A 27,415-nucleotide genomic window follows, 5' to 3' on the forward strand; every position below is an offset into this window, starting at 1 on the left:
CATCAATCACTCTGTCATTTTAATAAGACTTCAGCCTGTTTTTTGCAAGACAGATGAGTTTAGAAGTATTTGATGTTGCCTCTGAGTCAATCCGCTGATTTTTAAGTTTCAGAATTTTTCATCTCACAACTAACCTCAAAAACCTCTAAAGTGTAAATAAAAACTGCACTGAAAATAAAGTTAAGACATACCTGATTGGAGATGCGACCGCACCGCTGGAGGTCATTGCCTAAGGTCATGGCAATTGTTGTGGCAATTGCAGGTGGCGGGCTTGTCTTGAGGCTACTACAAGTACAGATAAGTTGAGAGAAGGCTTGGAGAAGGTCAATCCTGAGCTTTACAAATTCACACTGAAAACTTAAAGGATTCAGTGGTGTACTGGCAGCCTGGGGAATAAAAACAAGCTATATTTAATACAAGGTAAGCATAAAAGGAAGATGCTGAAGGACAAAGTATTTGTCAGAGTCTGCAAAAGAGCAGTAGTTCTAATGATGATGGATAAACACCTACATTATTAGGAGAGGATGTAATATTAGAAAGAAAAACTTATTGTCATTAGCATCAACTCTGAAAAACTATGTTCCATCAACACTCAGGTTCCTTACTTCCTACATTTGCAAAGACCCCACAAGACATGGGTTAACTAGACCATCATCTGTAAGATATCATATGAGGGATGCTTCACAGACATTACCATTCCCCCCAGATTCCCTTATCACCTTCCTACCTTTCTAACCTGAAATTCACATGCTGGAATCATTAAACAGAATTTTTAAAAGTTGGAAGGGGGAGGGCTTCCCTGGTGGCGCAGTGGTTGGGAGTCCGCCTGCCGATGCAGGGGACATGGGTTCGTGCCCCGGTCCGGGAAGATCCCACATGCTGCGGAGTGGCTAGGCCCGTGAGCCATGGCCACTGAGCCTGCGTGTCTGGAGCCTGTGCTCTGCAACGGGAGCGGCCACAACAGTGAGAGGCACCCGTACCGCAAAAAAAAAAAAAAAAAAAGTTGGAAGGGGTAGAAAAGAAAGGTGAGGGCAGGAGAAAGATATTGTTCGACCGTCACTGTTAAAACAGCCTGTTGCTGGCGGAGGTGAGGCAAGAGCCAGCCAGACCACGTGGGGCCTTCAGACCACAGGCAAGGTTCCGGATTATATTTTAAATGCAGTGTTTGGCGCCCAGCCCCCTACTCTGTGCAGCCCCCCCCGCCCCCCCCCCCCCCCCGGTTTCTTCCCCGCGGATGCGTACGTGCGTCCCGAGTGCGGCGGCTGTGCCCAGAGACCCGCCTGACCCCGGGCGCCCTTAGCCCTGGTCCGGGCTCCAGCCACCGCAGCACGCTCGCCTCTGGTCTCGCGCTCTGCCCTCAGGCACCTGTCCCCCAGTGATCCACGCAAGGCCCCGTCGGCAGGTGAAGTGGCCTCCCTTAGAGCGACCCGGAAAGTGTGGTCCGTATTTCAAGGTGGACTTTCAAAGGCGGTGCTGCCTTGAGCCCGCGGGCCCCGCCGGTGGCGGAGCGCTCCAAGACGTTAAGGGAAGGGCAGGCCTTCCCTAGTGCAGAGGCATGGGTGTTGGCCGACTGTCCATTTTTGCAGAAATCTTCCTCCTATGTGGGATCGCTGTCTGGAGAAGGGCTCCTGCTTTGCTCCGGGAAGAAGCTGACCCAGGACGGCAACCCGTGGCTGGAAGGGCCATCTCCAGAAAAGAGGAAGAGCTGCAAGTGCTGTCAGTGATCCCCTCCAGGCACCCAGAGCCTTAACTGAAATACCGGATCGTTCCCTAGATTTTTGCTACATTAAACTATATTGTCCAGTTAAAAAAAAAAAAAAAAAAGAGTACGAAACACCGTGGTAGAGGACGACGATTCCTGGCTCTCCCCTGACTGCACAGCCTTTGGACAACTTTGCCAGTGAAAGAGCTTTGTTCCAACCACCTGCCCCAGTGCAGCTGTGTCGATGGCACGAAGCTTCGTTCCGCAGCTCCTATTTCACAGCAGTCCCCTCTCCCTGGTCTCATTGTGGGTCACACCATGATGGCTGCCCACCCCTCAGATGGACCACAGGTTCTGGAGTTGGCTGCTCCTGAGAAGAGCCGGGTGGCGACTTTTTTGAGCAGGACCAGAACAGACCTCCTCGGGTCACGCAGCTGCAAGTGGCACAGTGACCCAGCCGCTCGCTTGCAACCAGCGACTTTCCCAAACCAGCTGCTGCTTCAGCTTCGTGATCGGGCCAGTTTCTAAATTGGGTAACGGTCAAGAGGCATGGTCTGTGATGTCATGTATGTAAAAATCTGTTTCTCGTTGAAGTTACAAAAGTAATGACAACACGAGCTTTCGCAGGGCCGAGCTCACTTTGTTCTGATCGCTGCCACCAGCGTAGGGGGTCCAGGGTGGTGGGTAGATGAAGCCCACCTCTGCCTGAAGCATCCAGCCAGGCTGTGCATCCACTTCCTGGTCTGAGAAACGGAACTAATAAGCAGAATACAACTTCTCTTTATTGTTTGCTACGAAGAGTGATCTGATTTAAACATTACTCGGAGGCCCCTGCTTATTTTACCAAGCACAACGTCCTCCACGTTCCTCCATGCCGTAGCAGGTGACAGGACTTCCTTCTCTTTTAAAGGTTGAATAATATTCCATAGTCTGGATAGACCACATCTTGTTCATCCATTCACCTTTCAGTGGACACTTGGGTTGTTTCCACCCCTTGGCTAGTGTGAGTAATGCTGCTCTGAACATGGATGTACAAATATCTGTTTGAGTTCCTGCTTTCAGTTCTTTTGGGTCTATACCCTCATGGGTGTGAGGCAGTATCAGTGATTTTTAAGATTCCTTTGCTTCCCAATTTCTTTAGCTGTCTTTCTCTCCCCTCCTACCTTATGAAATACTTAAGAGATTAAACGTATAAGATAAAGAAATTGCTAAAAATGAGGAATTGGGAAGTTTAGACTTACATCTCCTAGAGGGATTGGAATGAGTCCCTTTTTACCACCCCGAATTCTCCCAGCCAGTGCCTGCCCTGTCCCACTTCGCAGCTGGCTTTGGGTTCATGAAAACATATACAATATTAGAAATTAAGACTAAAAGATTGTTTTTAAAAGATTTTGATTCATTCATTTAAACTTACAATAAGAAACCGACTCCATGTTACTCAACAGTAAATAACATTTTATGAAAAATCATTATTTTCAAAAAATGATTAGTGAGAACAAGGGACTTGTTTCATATTTTTGCAGATCTCTTTAATGTCTAGCTTGATAAAAGACAGCTGGATTCTCATAGCTGCTTCTGTGTTCAGCCTCTTGTAATATATCATTTTAGTTGATGTCTGTTAAGAAAATTTGATCTCACAGGGATGTGTAGCAGGAAAATGGAGAACATTTATATAGGTTCTCCACCATTCACTGAATTGTGCAGTTATTCCAAATGTTGACCCATTTCACTAGACAATATTAAAAATCACAGTTGTGTGGAATGTAAATTGGAGCAGCCAGTATGGAAAACAGTAAGGAGACTCCTCAAAAAATTAAGACTAGAACTACCATATATGATCCAGCTATTCCATATCTGAGTATTTATCCAAGGAATACAAAAACACTAATTTGAAAAGATAGATGCACCTCAATGTTCATGGCAGCATAATTTACGATAGCCAAGATATGAAAACAACCTAGGTATCCATCAACAGATGAATGCATAAAGATGGTGATATATATATGTACCATTGTGTCCCCGCGAAAAGGCAAGGACCGTCTTAGTATTATTAGAAAAGTAGTTTTTTTAAAAATATCAGTTATCTTTTAATTGAGGTGTAGTTGATTTGCACTGTTGTGTTAGTTGCAGGTGTACAGCAAAGTGATTCAGTTATACATATATATATATTCTTTTTCAGATTTTTAAAAATTTACCGAAGTATAGTTGACTTACAAAAAAAATGCTAACTTAACAATAAATGGAGGCGTAATGAAATTAACTTTCTTCCCTGACATGACTCGCTTAAAACATGCTGATGCCGTTCTTAGATAGTATTTCGCACTCTTCTTTTAGGAGGAGAGCCTGGTGTGTGACTTGAGGTTCTAGAATTAAGTTACAATATTATCCATCTGACCAAGTATTGACCTTAGTGTAGTTCTCTCTAGTTTTAAGTGTCAAATTATAGTTTTATTATTTGGTGGAATTCATATTTTACTCTAGGAAATAGTTTGCCACTTCCTGTATCCTTTATAAGAACATACACTTGCTCTAGTATCCCTCTCAAATTGCAAAGTTACACCTATATAAAATTATATAAGCTAGAGGTAATAACTATAATCGATATATTGAATTCTGTGGTTTTCAAACTTTTGGGATGTTTTGTTCTAATCATGAAACAGCACAGATTAGGGATATTAAAGAGACTATTTCAATTGTTTTTAATTTCTTGGAGATTTGATTTGCTCTTATAGGAAGATAAGTTCCCCCTTCCTCTGCCCCTTAAGCTGCTACTTGCTGTTTTTTATTTACTGCTTATCAATAACTTTAGAAGGGTCAGGGATACAAGTGGGTATATATGATATATATACAGTTATATACAGTGTAGACCATCTTACCAGACAAAAAATCATTTGCAATATTGTCCTAACATGCATTATAAAACTGAAAGCAAAGCAAGATGTAGTTATAATGAAAAAGATTTACTGCTACTCTGAAGTTATTTCTGACTAACAAGAAATATTTGATGATATAAGATGGTAACTTTGAAAGTGACTGTGCATCTTACATCGTGTTATACTGAGGAAAACAATGTTAGATATAGTATGCATGTTCAAAAAGAACACAGAAAAGATAAACTTGTGATAAAGGTCAATCAAAGACTTTAAAAAGGTAATATCGTCCATGAGAGACAGAAAACATATAAAAATAAAATTTAGACTATAGTGCTATGAACAATGCCAATGAGAAATAAAAGGGATATTATTTACTCTTCTTTACATGGGGGCTAAAGCTTAAAACGGAAATGGGTTCTAAGGTCAGCAGGTAAAGCAAAAATTGTATACAGTCAAAATTATCCCTGAAAATTCCTCAAGAAGGAACTACTTCCAGTAAATTTAACATAGGTGAAGGAACAGCAAACTCAGAGCCCCGGGGTACAAGCTAATTGAGAAGAACTGTCCCCACTATTTAAACTGCTATTTTGTGTCCCCATTATTTAAATAGCTATTTTCCCTCATTCTTGTTCTTTCTTTCTTTTTTTTAAAAGTCTAAACATACAGAGGTAAATCTGTGTTAAACACACATATAATGCTACTTCACTGAATTTCTGACTTGTGGTACATATTCTGTTTTCTATATGGAGCAGCTAAAAAAACCCAATGTGGCTGAAAGGAAAGCTACTTAATAAACTCAGTTAAAAATATTTATATATATTGTGGTAAAGAACATGTGACAACCAAGAGTGAACCACAGTGCAAACAATGGACCTTAAGCCCCTAGTAACCACCACCCTACTTTCTGTTTTTATGAATCTGACCACTTTCATTTAAGTGGAATCATATAATATTTGTCTTCTTGTAATTGGATTATTTCACTTAATACAAGCTCAGTTTTTGAAAGAATAAGCCAAGCTTAAAGCAATAGTAGACTAAACTGTTTAAAACCAGACCTCCTGCTAAGAACAAATGGAAAACTGAGTTAAATATTATGAACATCTATCTAAAAGCACTGAAGAGCTACTAAGGCAACAAGGAGCCAAAATCATGGAGAGATGGGCAATCCAAGAAGATAAGACTGACATCTGGTGATTACTTGCTAATTTGAAAGCTGCTCCTGGGAGTCTGAGAAGCTGAGCAGAGCTTTCAGCAGTCTCATAAGACTAAGAGGGCTGTGGAAAACACTTCAGGCTTTTGGCTGTAACTTCGAAGGGCTATACCCTAGGAGTTAGGAGAACCAAAAATATACTGGCTCTTCCAAGGACTGAAGCTTAGCTCTGAATCAGTTCAATCCTTGGCTGGATTAGGGTAATCTGCCCTTAGCCTAACTGCCTGCCAAAAGCAAGGATGATATAATCATTGTAATTTTTCACACACACTGTCCAAAACTAACTAAAAAAATAACTGAGTATACAACAAAGACAAAATTCCTCAAACCAAAAGGGGGATAAAAGGTCAAAGACACAAACCACAACAGATCCAGATAACAGACTATCATATATGAATTTCAAGATAACTACAATCAATATGTTAAAGAACTTAAATGACAAGACAGAGAGTCCTGGAGAAGAACTACAGAATATAAAATAACCAATGGAAATTCTGGAACTGGAAAAACACAATAAATGAAATTAAGAACTTAATGAATGAGTCTGACATGCTGATTAGACACAATGTAAGTGAGAATTATGGAAATGGAAGATAGGTCAGAAGAAAATATTTAGAGTTAAGTATGGAGAGATAAAAAGGTAGAAAATGAAGAAGAGAATATAAGAGATATATGAGTCATGGTAAAAAGAATTAACATGGGTGCACTACGTCCCAAATGAGGAAGAAAGGGACAGAAGCATTGGCTGAAGAGATAATGGCCAAATGTTCCATAACTGATCAAAGTCATCAAGCCTTATATCCCAGAAGTACTATGAACCCCAAAAGGCATTTATACTGATAGTAGTATAAACTGGAAACCACCATAGGCAACTTTTTGGTAGTATTTATTAGAGCTGAACTTAGTATATCTATGACACAGCACTACCATCCAGAAGATAGGCACACCTATATCAAAAGATGTGCGTAAGAAAGTTCAAAGTCAAATTATTCTAAATAGCCCCAACCTGGAAATAACTCAAATGTTTCTCAAAAATAAAATGGATAAACAGATTGTTATAACAGTTATCCAAAAGAATATCACAATGAAATGAAAATGAACAAACTACTGCAATATGCAACAAAAAGCATGAATGCATCACACGAATATAAAGCTGAGCAGAGAAGCTAGAATCAAAAGTATAATACTGCATGAGTCCTTAAATAATAATGAAAAACAAGGCAAGACTAATCTATAGCTTTAGAAATCAAAAGTGCCTTCTACAGAGAAAGGTAAAGGTAGTGACTTGAAGGGAAAACATTTCTTAAAGTGATAAAAAGCCACAAATCAGAAGATAATATTTGCAACTCATATAACCTACAAAAGATTGGTATCTAGAACATCCAAAATAAAAAGGCAACCTAATGAATGGGAGAAAATATTTGCAAATCATGTATCTAGTAAGAGGTTAATACCTAAAATACATTTAAAAACTCATACAAGTCAATAGTAAAATAACAACAACAAATAATCCAATTAAAAAATGGGCAGAGATTTGAATAGGCATTTTTCCAAAGACATACAGATGGCCTATAGGCTCAACATCACTAATCATCAGGGAAATGCAAATCAAAACCACAAGCGCAAAATTCAACTCACACCTGTTATAATGGCTATTATCCAAAAAACAAGAAATAACAAGTGTTGGCAAGGATGTGGAAAAAAGGGAATCCTGGTGCACTGCTGGTAGAAATGTAAACTGGTGCAGCCACTATGGATAACAGTATGAAAGTCCCTCAAAAATTAAAAACAGAACTACCATATGGTTCTGCAATTCCACTTCTGGGTATTTATCTGAAGAAAACAATAATACTAACTCAAGAAGATATCTGCACCTCCATATTCACTGCAGCACTATTTACAATAGCCAAGATATGGAAACAATCTAAATGTCCACTGATATATAAATAAAGAAAATGTGGTATATATATATATACACAAAATGGAGTATTATTCAGCCATAAAAAAGAATAAAATCTTGCCATCTGTAACAACACAAATGGATCTAGACGGTATTATGCTAAGTGAAATAAGTCAGACAGAGAAAGACAATTACCGAATGATCTCACTTATATGTGGAATCTAAAAACAAAAACCAAGCTCATAGATACAGAGAACAGATAGATGGTTGCCAGAGGTGGGGGTAGGGAAGTGCATGAAATGGGTGAACGGGGTCAAAAAGTACAGCTATAAAATAAATGAGTTATGGGGATGTAATGCACAGCATGGTGACTATATTGTGAGGGAGAGGCAAAGATAGCAGAGTAGAAGGACCCTGAGCTCATCTCCCACAGGCACATCAAAATTACAGCTATTTACAGAGCAAATACCAATGAAAGTGACCCGAAGACTAGCAGAAAAGAACTTCTACAGCTAGAGATGTAAAGAAGGAACCACAGAGAGATGGGTAGGAGGGGTGGGTATAGTCAAGATCCATACCCCAGGTTGGTGACCAACAAATGGGAGGCTAATTACAAACTGCAGAGGTTCTCCTCAAAAAGCAAGGGCTTTGAGTCCCAGTCGGGACTGGGCTTCCCAGCCGGGAGCCCCTAGAATGCTTGGCTTTGAAGGCCAGCAGGGCTTATTTTGGGGTGAGCCAGAGGACTGTGGGAAATAGAGACTCCACTCTCAAAAGGCATACACAAAAGAAATCATAGAAGGAAAAGATCAGAGCAGAAATAAATGAAATAGAGAGTAAAAAAACAATGGAAAAGATCAATGAAACTAATGGCTGGTTCTCTGAAAATATAAACAAAATTGACAAACCTTTCACCAGACTCATCAAGAAAAAAAGGAAAGGCCCAAATCAATAAAATAAGAAATGAAAAAGAAGTTACAACCCACACCATAGAAATATAAAGGATCATAAGATATTCCTATGAACAATTATACAACAATAAAAGGGACAACCTAGAAGAAATGGACAAATTCCTAGAAATGTACAATTGCCCAAGACTGAATCAGGAAGAAACAGAAAATAAGAACAGACCAATTACCAGTAATGCAACTGAATGGGTAATTTAAAAAACTGCTGACAAACAGAAGTCCAGCACCAGATAACTTCACAGGTGAATTTTACCAAACATTTTGAAGAGAATTAACACCAATCCTTCTCAAATTATTCCAAACTGCAGAGGAAGGAATGCTTCTGAATTCATTCTATGAGGCTGGCACCACCTGATACCAAAACCAGACAAAGATACCACAAAAAAAGAAAATTACAGGCCAATACCACTGATGAACACAGATGCAAAAATCCTCAATAAAATATCAGCAAACTGAACCCAACAATACATTAAGAGGATCATACACCATGATCAGGTGAGGTTTATGCCAGGGACGCAAGAATGGTTCAAAAATCAATGTTATACACCATATTAACAAACTGAAGAATAAAAACCATATGATCATCTCAACAGATCCAGAAAAGGCTTTTTGACATAATTCAACATCCATTTATGATAAAAACTCTCCACAAAGTGGGTATAGAGGGAATATACCTAAGCATAATAAAGGTCATATATGACAAGCCCACAGCTTGTTTTCCACTCAATGGTGGAAAGCTGAAAGCATTTCCTCTAAGATCAGGAACAAGACAAGGATGCCCACTCTCACCACTTTTATCCAATATAGTATTAGAAGTCCTAGCCACAGCAATCAGGCAAGAAAAAGAAGTAAAAGGAATCCAAATTGGAGAGGAAGAAGTAAAAATGTCCCTGTTTGCCGATGATACGATATTATATATAGAAAATCCTAAAGACACTACCAAAAAACTACAGGAACTCATCAATGAATTCAATAAAGTTGCAGGATACAAGATTAATACACAGAAATCTGTTCTGTTTCTATACACTAAAAAACAAACTATCAGAAAAAGAAATTAAGAAAACAATACCATTTATAATCGCATCAAAAAGAATTTAAAATACCTGGGAATAAATCTAAGGAGGGAAAAGACCTGTACTCAGAAAACTGTAAGACATTAATAAAGGAAACTGAAGATGACACCAAAAACTGCAAAGATATGCTATGCTCATAGCTTGGAAGAATTAATATTGTTAAAATGCCTATACTACCCAAGGCAATCTACAAATTCAATGCAATCCCTATCAAAATATCAAATGGCAGTTTTCACAGAACTAGAACACATAATTCTAAAATTCATATGGAAACCTTACAGGACCTCAAATAGCCAAAACAATCTTGAGAAAGAAGAACAAAGGTGGACGTATCACACTCCCTGATTTAAAACTCTACTACAAAACTACAGTAATCAAAACGGTATGGTTTTGGCACAAAAACAGACACAGATGAATGGAACAGAATAGAGAGCCTTGAAATAAACCCACATGTATATGGTCAATTAATCTACAACAAAGGGGGCAATAATATACAATGAGGAAAAGACAGCATCTTCAATAAGTAGTGTTAGGAAAACTGGACTGCTACATGCAAAAGAATCAAATTGGACTCCTTTTTCATATTACATACAAAAATAAACTCGAAATGGGTTAAAGACTTAAATGTAAGACCTGAAACCATAAAATTTCTAGAAGAAAACAGGAAGTACACTCTTTGACAGAATACTGTCTTATTGAGCTAAGTATCCTCTGTCTTACCTAGCAATATTTTTTTGGTTATGCCTCCTCAGGCAAGGGAAACAAAAGCAGAAATAAACAAATGGGACTACATCAAACTAAAAAAGCTTTTGCACAGCAAAGGAAACTATCAACAAAACAAAAAGGCTGCCTACTGAATGGGATATTTGTAAACAATATACCTAACAAGGGGTTAATATACAAAATATACAGAGAACTCAAACAACTCAACATTAAAAAGAGCAAAAAATCCAATTATAAATGGGCAGAGGACCTAAATAGACATTTTTCCAAGGAAGACACACAGATGGTCAAAAGACACATGAAAAGATGCTCATCCAGGGAATGCAAATCAAAACCACAACGAGATATCACCTCATACCTGTCAGAATGGCTACCATCAAAAAGACCACAAGTAACAAATGTTGGAGAGGATGTGGAGAAAAGGGAAACTTGTGCACTTCTGGTGGGAATATAAATTGGTGCAGTCACTATGGAAAACAGTATGAAAGTTCCTCAAAAAGTTAAAAACAGAACTACCACAGGATCCAACAATTCCACTTCTGGGTTTTTATCCAAAGAAAATAAAAACACTAATTAAAAAAGACATATGCATCCCTATGTTCACTGCAGTATTATTTACAATAACCAAGATACAGAAGCCACCTAAGTCCCCATCAAGAGAAAAATGGATAAAGGAGATGTGGCGCATATATATATATATATATATATATATACACACATATATATATATATGCGCACACACACACACACACACACACACACACAATGGAATATTAGCCATAAAAAAGAATGAAATCTTGACATTTGTGACAACACTGATGGACCTAGAGGATATTAGGCTAAGTGAAATAAATCAGACAGACGAAGACAAATACTGTATGATTTAACTTATATGTGGAATCTAAAAAACAAAACAAATGAACAAACATAACTAAACAGAAAGAGAGTCACAGATAGAAGAGGTGGTTGCCAGAGGGGAAGAGGGTGGGGAGAGGAAACTGCTAAGGGAGATTAAGAGGTACAAACTATCAGTTACAAAATAAATGAACCACAGGTATGTAATGTACCATATGGGGAATATAGCCAATAATTATGTAACATCTTTGTATGGTAACAGATGACAACTAGACTTATCATAGTATCATTTTGAAATATACACAAATACTGAATCGGTATGCTGTGCATTAGTAACTGAATTTCATAGGTCATTCAATGTAAATAAACAAATGAACAAACAAATTCATAGAAGAGTAGATCAAATTTGTGGCTACCAGAGGTGGAAGGCTGGGTGGGGGTTGGGAGGGAGAACTGAACGAAGGCAGTCAAACGGTACAGAATTCCAGTTATAAGTAAGTCCTAAGGATATAACGATATAAGGATATAAATACAACACAATAAAGATAACTAATACTGTTGCATGATATATATGAAAGTTGTTAAGACAGTAAAATCCTGAGGTCTCACCACAAGAAGAAAAGTTGTTTTTTCTATCTCTTTAATGTTGTATTTATATGAGATGATGGATGTTCACTAACCCTATTATGGTAATCATTTCATGACGTATGTATGTCAATCATTATGTTGTATACCTTAAATTTATACAGTGCTGTATGTCAATTATATCTCAGTAAAACTGGAAGAAAAAATAAATTTTAAAAATACTATATTGAATATTTGAAAGTTGCTAAAAGAGTAGATCTTAAAAGTCCTCTTCACAAGAAAAAAAAGATTTTCTAACTATGTATGTGACAGATGTTAACTGTCACCATACTTACTGTAGTGATTTCACAATATATACAAATATCAAGTCGTGTTGCACATCTGAAACTAATCCAATGTTATATATCAATCATACCTCAAATATATAGATATATAAAGTTTAATTGTATTAGTAATTTGGGAAACTCCAATCATAACTTCCAGAACATACCAAGTGAGGGGGAAAATGTAGAGTAACAGGAACTCTTATACACTACTGGAAGGATTGTAAATTTGTAAAACCACTATGGAAAAACTCCTGGTATTAGCTAGTCAATTGAAGATGTATATACCTTATGCAATTCCACTCCAAGGTAGTATTTTAGATCAGTATCTCTTAATAGGGGCAGGAGTATCCTCAGCATTTCTGGAGATTAAGCATCTCCAGCCACTGAGCATTAGGCCAACAGCAGTCCCTCCAACCCCTCTATCACTGGGACAGACAGAAACATCCTCACACGTTTTTAAATTGGAGCAGGGGGCAGATACATAGTTCTGACTGAGTACTGCCCTAGAGAAGGGTTTTCAATCTCAGTATACTAGTGACATTTTGGACCAAATAATTCTTTGTTGAGGGGAGTTGTCCTGTGCATTGCTGGATGTTCAGCAGCATCTTTGGCCTTTACCCACTAAATGCCACTAACACCTTGGTGAGTTGTGATAACCATAAATGTCTCCAGACATTGCCAAATGGAGCTAGAATCATCCCCAGTTGAGAATCAGTATCCCAGAGAAACCTTTACATAGGTGCATCAAAATATGTCTAAGAATGTTCACAGCAGTAATGTTTTAATAACAAAAAACTGGAAAAAATCAAAATTTCCATCAACATTAGAATGGGAAAAAAAATTGACGTATAATCATATAATACATGGGTATACAGCAGTGAAACTGACCTAAAGCTTTATGCAACAAGATGGATGAATCTTAGGAATATAATTTAGATAACCAAAGCAAGTCAAAGAAAAATACATGATTCCTTTTTATATAAAATTCAAAAACAAGCAACATAAAACAATACCTTAAGAGTTAAAGAAAAGCATGTTAAAATTGTAAAGAAAGGCAAGGGAATGGTACATACAAGGTTCAGGATGGGGACTTCCCTGGTGGCGCAGTGATTAGTGGTTAAGAGTCCGCCTGCTAATGCAGGGCACACGGGTTCAAGCCCTGGACCGGGAAGATCCCACATGCTGCAGAGCAACTAAGCCTGTGCACCACAACTACTGAGCCCACGTGCCACAACTACTGAGCCCACGCGCCTAGAGCCTGTGCTCCACAACAAGAGAAGCCACGGCAATGAGAAGGCCGCACGCCGCAATGGAGACCAACACAGCCAAAAATAAATAAATAATCAAACAAACTTACAAAAAAAAGGATTCAGTATGGTGGTTACCTTTGTGAGGTGGGAACTGGTATACAAACATGGAGGGGCACACATGAATTTTAAAGGAAATAGTAATATCCCATTTCCTAAACTGAGTGCTAGGTATACTTGGATATTTGATATTTTTATATACCTCACATAATATATATGTAGATATCATACCTATTCAATATTTAATAAAATAAAAAATAAATTTAAAACCCACCATTGTAGGCAGATTGCGAAAATCGTTCCTCTAACTCATGCCACCACTCCCACCCCTGCCCCAGTCTCCACACCTTATATATCTCCCTTAAAATGTGGGTAGAACCTGTAACTTGCTTCTATCTAATGGAATATGACAAAGGTAATAGATTTTGAGGATGTAATTTAGGTCCCTAATGAGCTGACTTTATATTAATCAAAAGGGAAATTATTCTGGGTAGATCTCGCCTCATCAGGTGAGTCCATTAAAAGAGGGTCTTGAAGGTAAGAGATTCTCCTGTAGGCCCTGAAGCTTCCACAAGTCTTACGGCTGTGAGGAAATAAATCCTGCCAAAAACTACACGAATTTAGGAGAGGACCCCGAGCCCAGGCCTCAGACGAGACTGGCCCCAGCTGACACCTTGATTGCAACTTTGTGACAACATGAGCAGAGGACCCAGTTAAGTTAAGTCATGCCTGGACTTCTGACTCATAGAAACCGTAAAATAATAAATGGGTGTTGTTTTAAGCCACTAAATTTGTGGTAATTTGTTACACAGCATGGAAAACTAATACAAACACTTCTTACAATTTTTATTTCTAAGAAGCAAGATAACTATCATTAATCACTGCACTGGGAAATTAGGCACCCAAACATCGCCATAGTGGCCCCACGAGCACAGAATTTTTAACTTCTCTTTAGTTTGGTTGAAGAAGGTAAAAAGTATAATCCTCATAGCTGACAACCTCAAATTAGAACATTCATGTGTCAGAGAGTAAAAGGGCAATTCATGCTCAAATCATCTTCGTTAAAAAGACAGAAAGCTACCGTCAAATCCATACTTGTCAAATCAACAGGTTTTCTAAAAACCTTAAAACAAAACAAAACCCTGATAGTATAGTACAATCAGAAATGTGAGAAGTTCCAAATGATTGTATGGATCATACTGCCTTCCCCTTCAGACTATTCTCAAGTGGAGAATCATTTCCTGATTTCTTTTTATCCTCAAAGCAGTGTCTGGCACATAGCAAGTGCTTACAGTGTTGAATAAAGGAACTCCATTTCAAAAGATGATTTGAGGCCCAATAACCTGCCCTTGCCTGTGTTAATGGCAGAATGGAGACTAAGACAAGGGCCTTCTGTCAACTGGGTACTTTCTTCCTACGTCAGAATTCAGTCCTTAATCACTGCCAAGCCTCATTAAACACACATACACACAAATCATTAAAAGACTATTAAATATTCAACAGGATTTTTCATAATATTAATTCTATCTGCCTCATTGTTTTGTGAGCCTGTTTCACAGTTCTTACCATTTACTGTACTGCATGATTAACAATTTTCTGTTCCACATCAACTAGAAAATGAAATTACCCTACTGATCAGAGGCAATAACTGTACTTTTTCATTTTCTAAGGTATTTATTAGCCTGATATAGGTAACAACAATCTTTTCCTAAGATAATCAAGAGGAGAGAATCACTGCAGTCAGTGCTACCCCTTAAAATGGAGGGCAGCCATTCCAATATTCCTGTTTTAAAATGGCAGTTAATCAATAAATCATTCTTCAAAAGATATGTACCCACAGTAATCTGAATAGTCTGTCTCTTTTGTGACATCTGTTTATTCTTTGTTCTACTTTGAAATATTTCTCTTTGCATGGCCCACCATTAAAAATATTTTAGATTATGTGATAAATATAAAACAGGTAGGGCTTCCCTGGTGGCGCAAGTGGTTGACAGTCCGCCTGCCGATGCAGCGGACACGGGTTTGTGCCCCAGTCCGGGAGGATCCCACATGCCGTGGAGCGGCTGGGCTGGTGAGCCATGGCCGCTAAGCCTGCGCGTCCGGAGCCTGTGCTCCGCAACGGGAGAGACCACAACAGTGAGAGGTCCACGTACCGCAAAAAAAAAAAAAAACAGGTAGCAAAAGTTTTATGGCCCCATCTAAATATATACAATTTTTAAAGTCACGTGACAATATTTTAAACATGTTTAATGCTGATTACATAAACTCTTTACTCTTAAGGGGAAAAAGTCCTTGCATTAATACAGAAAATGCACATTTTAGGGAACAGATTCTTAGGAATATAACTAGTTTCAAGGAAATGTTAAGGATCTGCTCTCTCTGCCACACCCTTTCTTTCTTGGGAAAAAAAAAAAAAGGGAATAGTAGCTGGCTGACTGTTAATTTGGAATAGGAGGATATCACAGTGGGGTAAAAGGTGAGACATTAGCATCCCTCATAATTTCTTCTTTATTTACAAAGCAAGAAACTCTAGTTTCCTAGTGAGTAGTTGCCAGGTATGAGATGGGGTGGAGGGTTTATGTTTGACGGTAGCAGTCACCCAGGCTGGAGTCTTACTAACAGGAATCTGGAAAGGGAGGACCCTATCTCCACTTTATCCTTCCTGCATGGATTCAGCAATCCTCTTCACATGTGTACCTGATACTTGATAAAAACAAAATGATAAATGTTCACCAATCTATGAATGTTAAAAAGTGGGGGAGGGGTTAATGATCTACTTCCATGTCCTATTTATTACTGTAATACTGCCAAATACATATATATCAGCAGGTTTTTCAAGGTTAAAAGAGGATAAGCCCCAAAAGAAAAGAGAGACCATTGTCACACAAGTCATCATCACCAAAGGAGAATTAAGAGAACTTACTGTTAAGGAAGCAATCCCTTTGTGGTAGAATTTTAAAGACTCAGCAATGCAAGAAAGTGCTGAACTATAATTCTCCTCTTGCAACCCAGTGAGACACTGTTCTGCATGTGAGAACTCTTTCAAACTATTCAGCCAGAAGTAGAAATGTTCTGAGGCAACCTGAGTCAGCAAACTCTGATAAAGCTCTCTGGCCATGTCGTGATTACCCTAAGAAAAAAAAGGGGGGGAGGATAATGAGGTTCTTACACTTGAATTAGTTGATGTAGCAGCTAAAAGAGAAACCCAAACCTTGGATAAGTTTTAACAATCATTCCTCACATTATAACTCTGTGAGACTCAGCCTAAGTATTTCTTCAGAGAAAACATGCTGAGCTGCTTTTATGTAACATAATGACTGAAGTTCTTTACCAAAACAGTTCCAAAGAGAAAATGAATGGAAGTAACTATAACCCACGTCTAGAACTTTAGTTCAAAATATAGAAAGTATAAATATTTATTGTATGTCATTTTGTATGAGCTATTTAGTGGGGTGGGGAGAACTCCAGTTAAGTTCCATCAAGCGATTACCAAGAGGAGCACTGCGCCCTCTGGAAACGACTGAGGGAAGGGTAGCTGTGGGAGGATGTGAATGCCTTTTAATGCATGGGGGCGAGGGATGCTCACTGTCTTGCAGTGCTTGGATGCTTGGGACAGTTGGGTATAATAAAGAAATATCCTGTCAATAGTGCTTCTTCTCCCATTTGAGAAACACTGTAAAATGTGAACATGTGCTTCAATCACCTAGAATAATGCTTCTCAAATTTTGTTCTCTGGACTTATCCCCAAAGAATTTCTATACTATCCAAGCTCTGTATTTCCTCTCAAACAAAAGTAAATAAAAATCGTTAGGATTTCCATATGGTTGAGAGGGAACAGAAGACTAAAACTTTCCCATTTCCACATAAGAATGATAAAGTTGGAGAGGGAAAGGGAAGAACGACATGGTGTACTGAAAGGGGAGAATATAAACGTGGGTAGGAGGGAGCTGTGCTTACGGGAGCACAGGACAAAATGAAAGTGCTGCTAACAACCTACAGCCAGAAAGAGCTCATATTTTTGGAATTCCCATGGAACTTCCCCATAATAACATATATACCATTCTCTGTGCATATGTTAAAAATTAGGTCCTTTCCTCCATCATCTTTTAATCGCATGACTAAAACGTACTTCTACCTTCATCTTTAGTTTTGACTAGGAGTAACAATCACATAACCTAAGGTTCATAATCTGCCATTTTCACCAACCCAGTTCACATAGAAGGATACTACGTACCATTCGGGATGCCTGTCTGGCAATTCGGTATACAGTCCATCCGTTGGAGACGCTTTCAAGCTGCTGCTTAATTACTGCCTTTACTTCAGGAGACAGTGCTTTCTGACTGGCTACAAAAATCACAGTGGCCAAGCTCACCTAACATCGAGCAAGAAGTAAGAAAGTCAAGAAAATCATTAACTCTATGCAATGTCAAAGATAACTTTACCCAAAAGCATTAAAAACTAATTAGAGCCTATCAAAAAAGAACAAAATTTGTCTTCCTTTGACATTTATAAAATTTCCACTTTATTCCTTTGCTCAGAGCATTGTGTATAACAGCAAATAATTAGAAACAATGCCCATAAATATGGATAAACTATGATATAATCACACAATGAAATACTATAGAGCAGTGAAGTGGATAAACTAGAAATACACTTATCAGTATAGACGATTCATACAAAACAGGCAAAAATAGGCAAAATGCAAAAGATTACATGCAGTATGAGAACACAAAGTTAAAAATATGCCAAAAATATTGCATATCACTTAGGATATATACTAAGGTAGTAAATATGTAACAACATGCATGGGAATGACAAACACCAAATTTGGGAGAGCGGTTACCTATCCTGATAGGAAGGAAGACGACACTATCAGAGAGATACACAGCGGGGTACAAGTCAAGTGTACTAGTAACACTTTTTTCTTAACCTAGGTGATGGATGCAAAAGCTTTCATCATATTATTCCTTATGTGTTTTTGAATATTATGTTTCATAATTTAAAGTTGCTTGAAAGTAGTACTAAGAAAAAAGCAATAAAAAGCATTAATTGAAAATGCTGCTTCAATGAAAAATAAACTTGGCTAACTGCTTCTCAGTATTCCAAAGCTGATACACACAAGGATCCATACATACTGTGGTAACTGCCTGATTCCCAAGACCACTGCCACTTAGTCATCTGGGTAATCTTTACTGATAGCAAATGATGAAATGGGGGCAATCTTTTACACAACGCCCCCTGCAGGATTAAACATAAAATGGGCTTGAGTAAGTAATTTCACTAAGTTTTTTTCCCAAGCCATAAAGCCAGATGACCACAAACAATATGGAGTGGCTACTTTAAAGCTTACATATAATTTATGCATATTTAGAACGTAGTCTACTCTCAGCCCTGGAGAACTTTCAACTAAACATTATTACACAGCTTCCACACCTTCTGTTTTTTTTCTAAGCATGTACCTTTCCCAGCCCCCGGACTGTACTGAAACCTAAACTGGATCCTAAACAGCTAAAGAGGTCCTGGATTGGCAAAGAGGAATTGGGTTAATTTATGGTCATTGATATCACTAGGTCTTTAACTTACATTTTTGGAAGTACAATACACGGTTTGGTTCATTATTTATTTGTCTTGTATAAAAAAGAAAAAAACCTTCATTTTCATTTTGTCCTTTGTAATAAAACAAAAATATCAGATTGAAGGCTTTGGCTACACTAAGCTGATTTGACAGGGCTTAGGAAGAAAGCAGTTTTACATGTGAACTAAATAGGGCTTTCTACACCAAAAGAGGAAATGGTAAAAAGCTCCAGGTCGCAGCCCTATTTTGACTTCAGCATGCTCTTGGTCTCAGCTAATTACTTTAACCTGTGGAATTCTGAAAGTAATTCCCACTAGACCAGATCTTATTCGTCCACATCAGGTTCAAAAAGCGGCTCCTTACCAGAAGTTCTTGTTGCTTGTCTGTGGCTGATCGTCCAATCACCTTGTAGAGCTCCATGAGGTCACCGAGCATTCCATCGCCCAACACAGGCAGCTGCATGGCAATGGCGGCCAGGCAGTGGCACATCAGGATCCGGGCAGCGTCCTGAGCACTGTGCAACTGAGTCAACAAGGTCTCAACTACAGACTGGCTGAGATGGGGCCTACCCTTGGCCAACTTCACCATACAATTCAGAGCGATCTGCATATTGAATAGAAGATGGACCAGTTACATTCTGAAGGTTCATATGAAGTGAAGTTTAAAGAAAGTAACTCTCTACAAGTTACTAGGAAAAATCAAGGAAAAGGGTTTTTTGTAGGCATGACATTTTTCTCAATAAGAAACACATGACATTGAATCCCATATTAAGATCTGCAAGTGTACCATGTTTAAAACTAAAATAATAAGACAGGATGGTACATTAAACACTCATTTTAATCTAAGACTATTCAGTCTAAGACTTGAGATGAACATCATAAGGAATAATGCTGAAAAGGCCAAATAAATGCCAAACTGAATGTCATATTACTGCACTTTCATTACTTTTCAAGAACTGCTTCTAAAGTGTGGTTTGTAAACTTACCCATAATGGCATCTCCTAGGATGCTAACTAAAATATAGATTCTTGGGCCCTATCCATCCCAAACTTAATGAATTAACCTTTTTTTTCCCTGGTGTTTGGGTTACCGAAAGTTTGCAGTTTAAAAAAGGTGCCCTAGGTGACTTCAGCACACTGAAGTGGGGAGGAGGCTTCTAATTTTCTCTTATTTCTCAACAGAAATCTAAATATCAGTTGGTCTCAGAGCTTCTATTCAGGCCGGTTAATCACATCCCTAATATCCCAGCCATCAAAACTAGAAACCCAGAAGTCCTCTAACTAACATAGCCAACAGGTTGCTAAACCTAGTCATTTCTACTTTTGTCAAGTCTCTAATACCCATCTATTTAGCTCCCTTTCATTCTCTCTACTACAACATAAATGTCTCCCTAATTCCAATCTCTTGAAAAGATGGGCCCATTAATCCATCCTTCACGCTACAACCATGTAGCTTTCAGTGTGTTAGGAAGAATAATCATGTCTTTAGGGTCTGACAGACCCAGAGTTTAAGGTCAGCTTGCCCTTGACTGACTAAGTGTGTGTGAACAAGTTATTTTATCTGTCTGAGGCTTAATTTCCTCATGACTATAAGAGGAATACAAATTTCACTAGTTAGGGTTATTGTAAACAGTGAAAGATGTATATACAAGCCTTCAACAAAGTTTGGTACATAATAGACATATTTAAATAACAATAATAGCTAGAACAAAAGTTAGAGCATGGTCACTACTTCAAAATTTTAAGATCTCATTACCTACAGAATCAAGCCAAAGTTCCTCAGCCTGACATTTGATATCCCCCATGATCGAGCTACAAACTACCTTCTAATCTCCCTTTACCTCAACCAGCCACAGTGGGCTACTTATCATTCTTCCAACATAACAGGTACATTTCTGCTTTCCTGTCTTTCATACCAGTGGTCCTTCAGGTTCAAACGATCCTTCCTCAATACTGAAATTCTACCCTGTCTTTCAAGGCTTAATTCATATGACATCTACTTGTTCAAGTCTTCCCTAATATCCTTAGTTGAAATTAATCACTCCCCACTCTGTTCTCTCAATTAGAATTGCACTTTTGTTTATATTACCAGAGAACTTGCGACATTCTGCTTGGTATTACGACCCCTTATATAAATATCAGTATCCTCTTATGGAGAGCTCCTCTAACAAAGGGACTTTTCTTGACCATCCATGTATGTCCCACTGTGCTGAGTCCAGTGTTTTATTGACACCTATGATTGGTGGGAAAGGTTTTGGTTTGCTTTCTTTCTTTCTTTTTAAACTTTTTCAATAAATGTATTGTGGTTCCAAAGGGATTCTGTGGACTTGCCAATCACATGTTGCCTACTTCCTTCACCACCCCTTGATTATCAGCTTTTATTTAATGGTACTGGTATCTTTACTGTACATCAGTATGACTACATCATACCTTTTCTTAACATGCTAAAATAAGTCATGACTTCCCTCAAGCCATACCTTAGACAAGTTATAGTTCTTACATTCTCCATTGTCTACTTAATAGCCTTTTACTTAATTCCACTTTTCTTAATTATTTTGTACCATCAAAAATTATATTTTATGTTTCAATCCAATAATAGTCTCATTTAAAAATTTTTTAACTATCTCTAAGATGATTCTATAATTAAGTGAAAGTGAAAAGCCCTTAAAACTAGGGCTTCCATACTCTAGAAATTAATACACGCTTACACATTTATGAGTTTGACTGCAGTAATTTCATCAGTTCTTTGTGATCTTATCAGTGTTACCTTAGATTATAAACTTCCAAAACTGCAGGAGCTCTGTCTATTTAACTTTACATTATCTAGGACCATCATATGTATCTATTACAACTTAATAAACACTTTCAACTGATGGCAAAATAGGCCAAAGCTCAAATTTTTACCTCGCCTATATTTTGGAATAATAACAGTCAAAATGCTAGCTTTGAAAGTGAAGATCAAGGGCAAATATTTGTTTAAGCCAGGAGTTCACAAACTCTTGCACTTGGGCCAAATCCTGCCTGTTTTTGTAAATAAAATTTTACTGGAACACAGCCACACCATCACCCTTCATTTTTTTTTTTTTTTTTTTTTTTAAAAAAAAAAACCACATTGTCCATGGCTACTTTTTTTCTGCAATAGTAGACTGAGCAGTTGTGACAAAGAGTGCACTGTCTGCAAAACTTAAAAGATTTACTATCTGAACCTTTACAAAGAGATTGCCAATCCACACTTTAGGCAATGAAGACAGGCATTATATTAAAATAACTGATGTTTTCACCTTTAAAGTGGCTTGAGCACCTGGGCTATCATCTTCACTACAAAGTACCAGAAGGGATTCCAGGCCAAAGACAGCATCTTGTTCCAGTGCCAAAAGGTCTATAGGAAAAACACTAATTGTTTTTAGCGGTCAAGTAGAGAAGATTAAATGCACACACACACACACTTAGAAGAAGAAAACATTAAAGAATCTAAAATATAGGAAATACTTCAATGCATAAAGCTAACCTTCCTGAAAAAGTACATGTGGCATTACTTCTAAAATGCAAAGGCTATCTTTAGACTTGTAGCACTACCTTATTGAAGATTATAAAAATATATACATTGTATCAAGCCGAAAAGCTTCTGCACAGCCAAGAAAACCATTAACAAAGTGAAAAGGCGAGCTGCTGAATGGGAGAAAATATTTGCAAATCATATATCTGATAAGCAGTTGTTAATATTTAAAATATATTAAGAACTCATACAACTCAACAGCACAATAACTCAATCTGATTAAAAAATGGGCAGAGAGTCTGAATAGACTTCTTTCCAAAGACGACATACAGATAGGCAACAGGTACAGGAAAAGATGTTCAACATCACTAATTATTAGGGAAATGCAAATCAAAATCACAATGAGGGATCATCTCACACCTTTTAAAATGGTTATTATAAAAAAGATAGGAAATAACAAGTGTTGGCAAGGATGTAAAGAAAAGGAAACCCTTGTGCATTGTTGGTGGGAATATAAATTGGTGCAGCCGCAACAGAAAACAGTATGAAGGTTCCTCAAAAAATTAAAAATAGAACTATTATATGATCCAGCAATTCCACTTTTGAGTATGCATCTGAAGAAGACAAAAACATTAACTCAAAAAGATATGTGTACTCCCATGTTTATTGCAGCATTATTTACACTAGCCAAGATATAGAAACAACCTAAATGTCCACTGATGTATGAATAAAGAAAATGTGTTATGTATGTGTGTATGTATATATGTGTATATATATATATATACACACATATATACATACACACACACACACACACACAATGGAATATTATTTAGCCATTTTTTATAAAAGAAGGAAATCCTGTCATTTGTGACCATGGATGGACCTTGAAGGCATTATGCTAAGTGAAATAAATTAGACACAGAAAACCAAATACTGTATGATCTCACTTAAATGTGGAATCTAGAACAAACAAACAAACACCAAGCTCATAGATACAGAGAACAGACTGGTGGTTGCCAGAGGTGGGGGGTAGGAGGTTGGGGGTGGGCAAAATGGGTGAAGGGGGTGGAAAGGTGCAAACTTCCAGTTATAAAATGAGTAAGTTATGGGAATGTAATGTAAACCATGGTGACTATAGTCAGTAATACTCTACTGCATATCTGAAAGTTGTCAGGAGAGTAGATCCTAAAAGTTCTCATCACAAGAAAAAAAAAACTTTACAATGACAATGTATGGTGACGAATATTAACTAGATTTATTGTGGTGATCATTTCACAATATATACAAATATTGAATCATTAGGTTGTACACATGAAACTAATATTTTTTAAAAAACACACACACATACAATAAACCAAGATCTAAAGCCACAAAGGTATAAATAAAGCCTAACTGAAACAGTGTCACCAGCTTAGCTAGGGAAAAAACTAGCAAACCATGAAGCATGTGTCAATCTTCCAAACAAGACATAAATTATGCAGGTCCATTTTCACCTAGGATGCAACTTTCTCATGCAAGTGGAACTACTTTTAGGAAATAATCAAGACCCCACTTAATCTTATAAATGTTTTAAGTCAGATCATAAAGAAATGAACCCTTTAGATGTCTCATGTAATAGCAGTACTATACCATCTTTTCACTACCTTTGGGCTACAATTTCTCTAAAGTTTCTAGAAAGTTCTGAATAAATTACTTAACCACATTTAGGTTAATGTATGTCAGCTTTGGGACTTCCCTGGTGACGCAGTGGTTAAGAATCTGCCTGCCAATGCAGACACACAGGTTTGAGCCCTGGTCCGAGAAAATCCCACATGCCACGGAGCAACTAAGCCTGTGTGCCACAACTACTGAGCCTGTGCTCAGAGCCCATGAGCCACAACTACTGAGCTCACATGCCACAACTACTGAAGCCTGCACGCCTAGAGCCTGTGCTCCACAATAAGAGAAGCCAACGCAATGAAAAGCTCGAGCACCACAATGACGAGTAGCCCCCACTCGCTGCAACTACAGAAAGCCTGCACACAGCAATGAAGACCCAATGCAGCCAAAAATAAATGAATGAATGAATAAATAAATAAATGAATATGTCAGCTTTGAGGACATACAGCAATTTGCTGTGTTAAATGGTAGAAAATACTTATTACTATGGAAAAATAAAACAAGATTAGTTATTCAAATAACTAATAGGGGCTTGGCAAACAATGTCTAGTGAAGGTCAGGTTGCTAGGAAAACAAAGGCACTAGTAACAAGCAATGCTGAAGCCTGGTGGGGATAAGAGGGACTGCTGATTCTTAACAAAGATCAAAATAAGCACTGAAACAGATGAAACATCCAAAATGCACTTCCTGTTTTTGAACACCAGCATGAACTTCTTTAAATGTTTGGGTCAAAAGACGTTAGGAATACAATAAAATATATGCATTATTTTCTATGCACATCCTTCTTGATTGTGCAAATCATTTAATGCTATAGATACCTAGAGATAAACTCCATGAAAATTTAATTTGCATTGCTCTGTTAATTCATTTGCCCCCTAGGTGAAACTGTCTGTTATTTAAGCCACTCGATAACTTCATATGGTTTTTTTTTCCCTAAATTTTCTAGGTTTTTTTTTTTAACAGGTGAACAAACTGATACCACTGGATAGTTATAAGCAAAGGTAAGCAATGGGAGGAAACGGGCAATGCTCCATAAAACCTTTCAATTCCACAATCCCAATCCTAAAGTCCTCATTTTTTTTTTTTTTTAATAAATTTATTTATTTTTGGCTGTGTTGGGTCTTCACTGCTGGTCGCGGGCTTTCTCTAATTGTGGCAAGCGGGGGCTACTCTTCGTTGCGGTGCGTGGGCTTCTCATTGCGGTGGCTTCTCTTGTTGCGGAGCACGGGCTCTAGGCACGTGGGCTCAGTAGTTGTGGCTTGCGGGCTCTAGAGCACAGGCTCAGTAGTTGTGGCGCACGGCTTAGTTGCTCCGCGGCACATGGGATCTTCCCGAACCAGGGCTCGAACCCATGTCCCCTGCATTGGCAGGCGGATTCTCAACCTCTGCGCCACAAGGGAAGCCCCCTCATTTTTTTTCCCCCAAGGATTAAGCAGTCTTGAGGAAATCTGCCCGAAGAACATTCAGGAGGAGGCAACCAATAGATAAAAGCACACAGGCTAAAAATAATAAGGGATTAAAAAACCAAATATACACAGGATTCTGGTGAAACTCCAATCTAAAAGTTTATACATAATATCAGTCTTAATCAAACTTACCTTTTTCTTGACAAGAGACAGTAATATTAGTTAGGACTCTCACTCCATGAGCTGCAATGCCCCTGTTATTATGGTAACAGCACTCTTGGGCTAATCTGACTAAATCAGAGGATCTAGGGGAAGAACCCACATTTCCTAAACAAGAAGAGAAAAGTAGTACAGATTTAATTCATTCATAGAGTTCAAAAGCAGTTCATTTTATAGGTTCATTTTTATCATTTTGAAGAGAAAATCTCTAACAATAAATTTCAACAAAATTTTCTGCCTCTACCCCATGATCAATATACATCACCACTTTTTTTTCTCCTGTCAAGGTACCTAGAATAAGTATATGCTAATAGTTTTGTAATGATTAAAATCTAAAATCAATATACTTTCCCACAAAAATATTAATAAAAACTGACTAAAGAATACAGCAAAAGCCAAAACAACTATAGATTGTATCTTGGGCATTCAAATAGTCTCTCATTAAAATGGAGTCATTACAAGTCTTCTTGTCAAATAAAACCTTACATTCAAGAGAGGAGAGAAACAAAAGTTTTAAGTTTGCTGTTCCCACTTCAATTGCTGGCACAGTTATACTGCAAAAGGTTTATATAAGAATTTATTATTTTAGAGCTAGAAAGGACCTGGGGATCATCTGATTCAACAACCTATTTTTACAGAAGAAACTGAAGCCTAAAGATTTTAAGCATCTTGCCATGGAGGTCATAAGACCTGTTAGTTATGCATTGGCCTTGTGCTTTACATGTTAAGTTCTATCCTATAGTTGCAGTAACTTTTAAAAGTCACACCTGAAATTCTGTAACATAAGGTTTATGTCGTGAATGTTTTTATTTATAGTAGAGAAGCTCTCAGTTATAAGTGAGTGAGCTTCAGGAAGAATCAGGAGATTAAAGCTCATTCAACTTCTCAGCGGGGTCTCTCATTCCTGTCTTCCTTTCCCCTGCTGATTTTTCCATGATTCCTATCAACTGCAATCTTTTACACTAAGGGTGATCATATTTTGTGATGTTTGAAAAGGACACTATCATAAATAACAACAGGCATAAACCAAGACTATCTCAGGCAGTGTGGGACATATGGTCACCTTATTGATTTCCAGCTTGACATAAAAGTACTAGCTTAGGTAAAACCTCAGTGCTTTTTAAATAGGCAAAACATTTGAAAGATGAACCTATGAGTTCTCTTTACAAAACCATGGAAATTGTAATTTCCTCCATTCTTTTTCTTGCCCACGTGATACGGACAATGCAGACTCATCTATAAATTTACAAACATGTTTTGGAACTTACTTTTTTCCTTTTTTTTCTCATCAAGATATTAAAGAAAACTTGGGGAAAAACCCAAAGAAAAAAACAAAAATCATCCCCAAACCCACAAACCAGCATGACCTTATTATTAACTTTCGGGAATACTTTAAAACATCTTTTTCCCCCATGCACACCAATACAATTTAAAAATTCATATATAATCAGAATAAGTAGATACTTCCAATTTCTACCTTTAAAATATAATATTTGTGAGCATTTTTCTATGTCAATTGTTTTTGGAATAAAATTATTAT

At 37.7% G+C, this 27,415-nt stretch overlaps 1 protein-coding gene across 2 annotated transcripts in view; it reads right to left on the reverse strand.

The window, feature by feature from the left end:
* The window catches only part of INTS7 (integrator complex subunit 7), a 92,380-nt gene that overhangs the window by 23,947 nt on the left and 41,018 nt on the right, over positions 1-27,415 (reverse strand). For both annotated transcript variants that reach the window (XM_030872961.3, XM_060294633.1), the window contains exons 9-14: positions 25,849-25,983; positions 22,374-22,471; positions 19,458-19,697; positions 17,754-17,891; positions 16,443-16,649; positions 192-386 (exon numbers count right to left, since the gene is read on the reverse strand). In XM_030872961.3, coding sequence (XP_030728821.1) covers positions 192-386; positions 16,443-16,649; positions 17,754-17,891; positions 19,458-19,697; positions 22,374-22,471; positions 25,849-25,983 — 1,013 coding nt within the window. The remainder of the gene's footprint in view (positions 1-191; positions 387-16,442; positions 16,650-17,753; positions 17,892-19,457; positions 19,698-22,373; positions 22,472-25,848; positions 25,984-27,415) is intronic.

The sequence above is a fragment of the Globicephala melas genome, chromosome 1 (genome assembly GCF_963455315.2).
Source record: "Globicephala melas chromosome 1, mGloMel1.2, whole genome shotgun sequence".
Classification (NCBI taxonomy): domain Eukaryota; kingdom Metazoa; phylum Chordata; class Mammalia; order Artiodactyla; family Delphinidae; genus Globicephala; species Globicephala melas.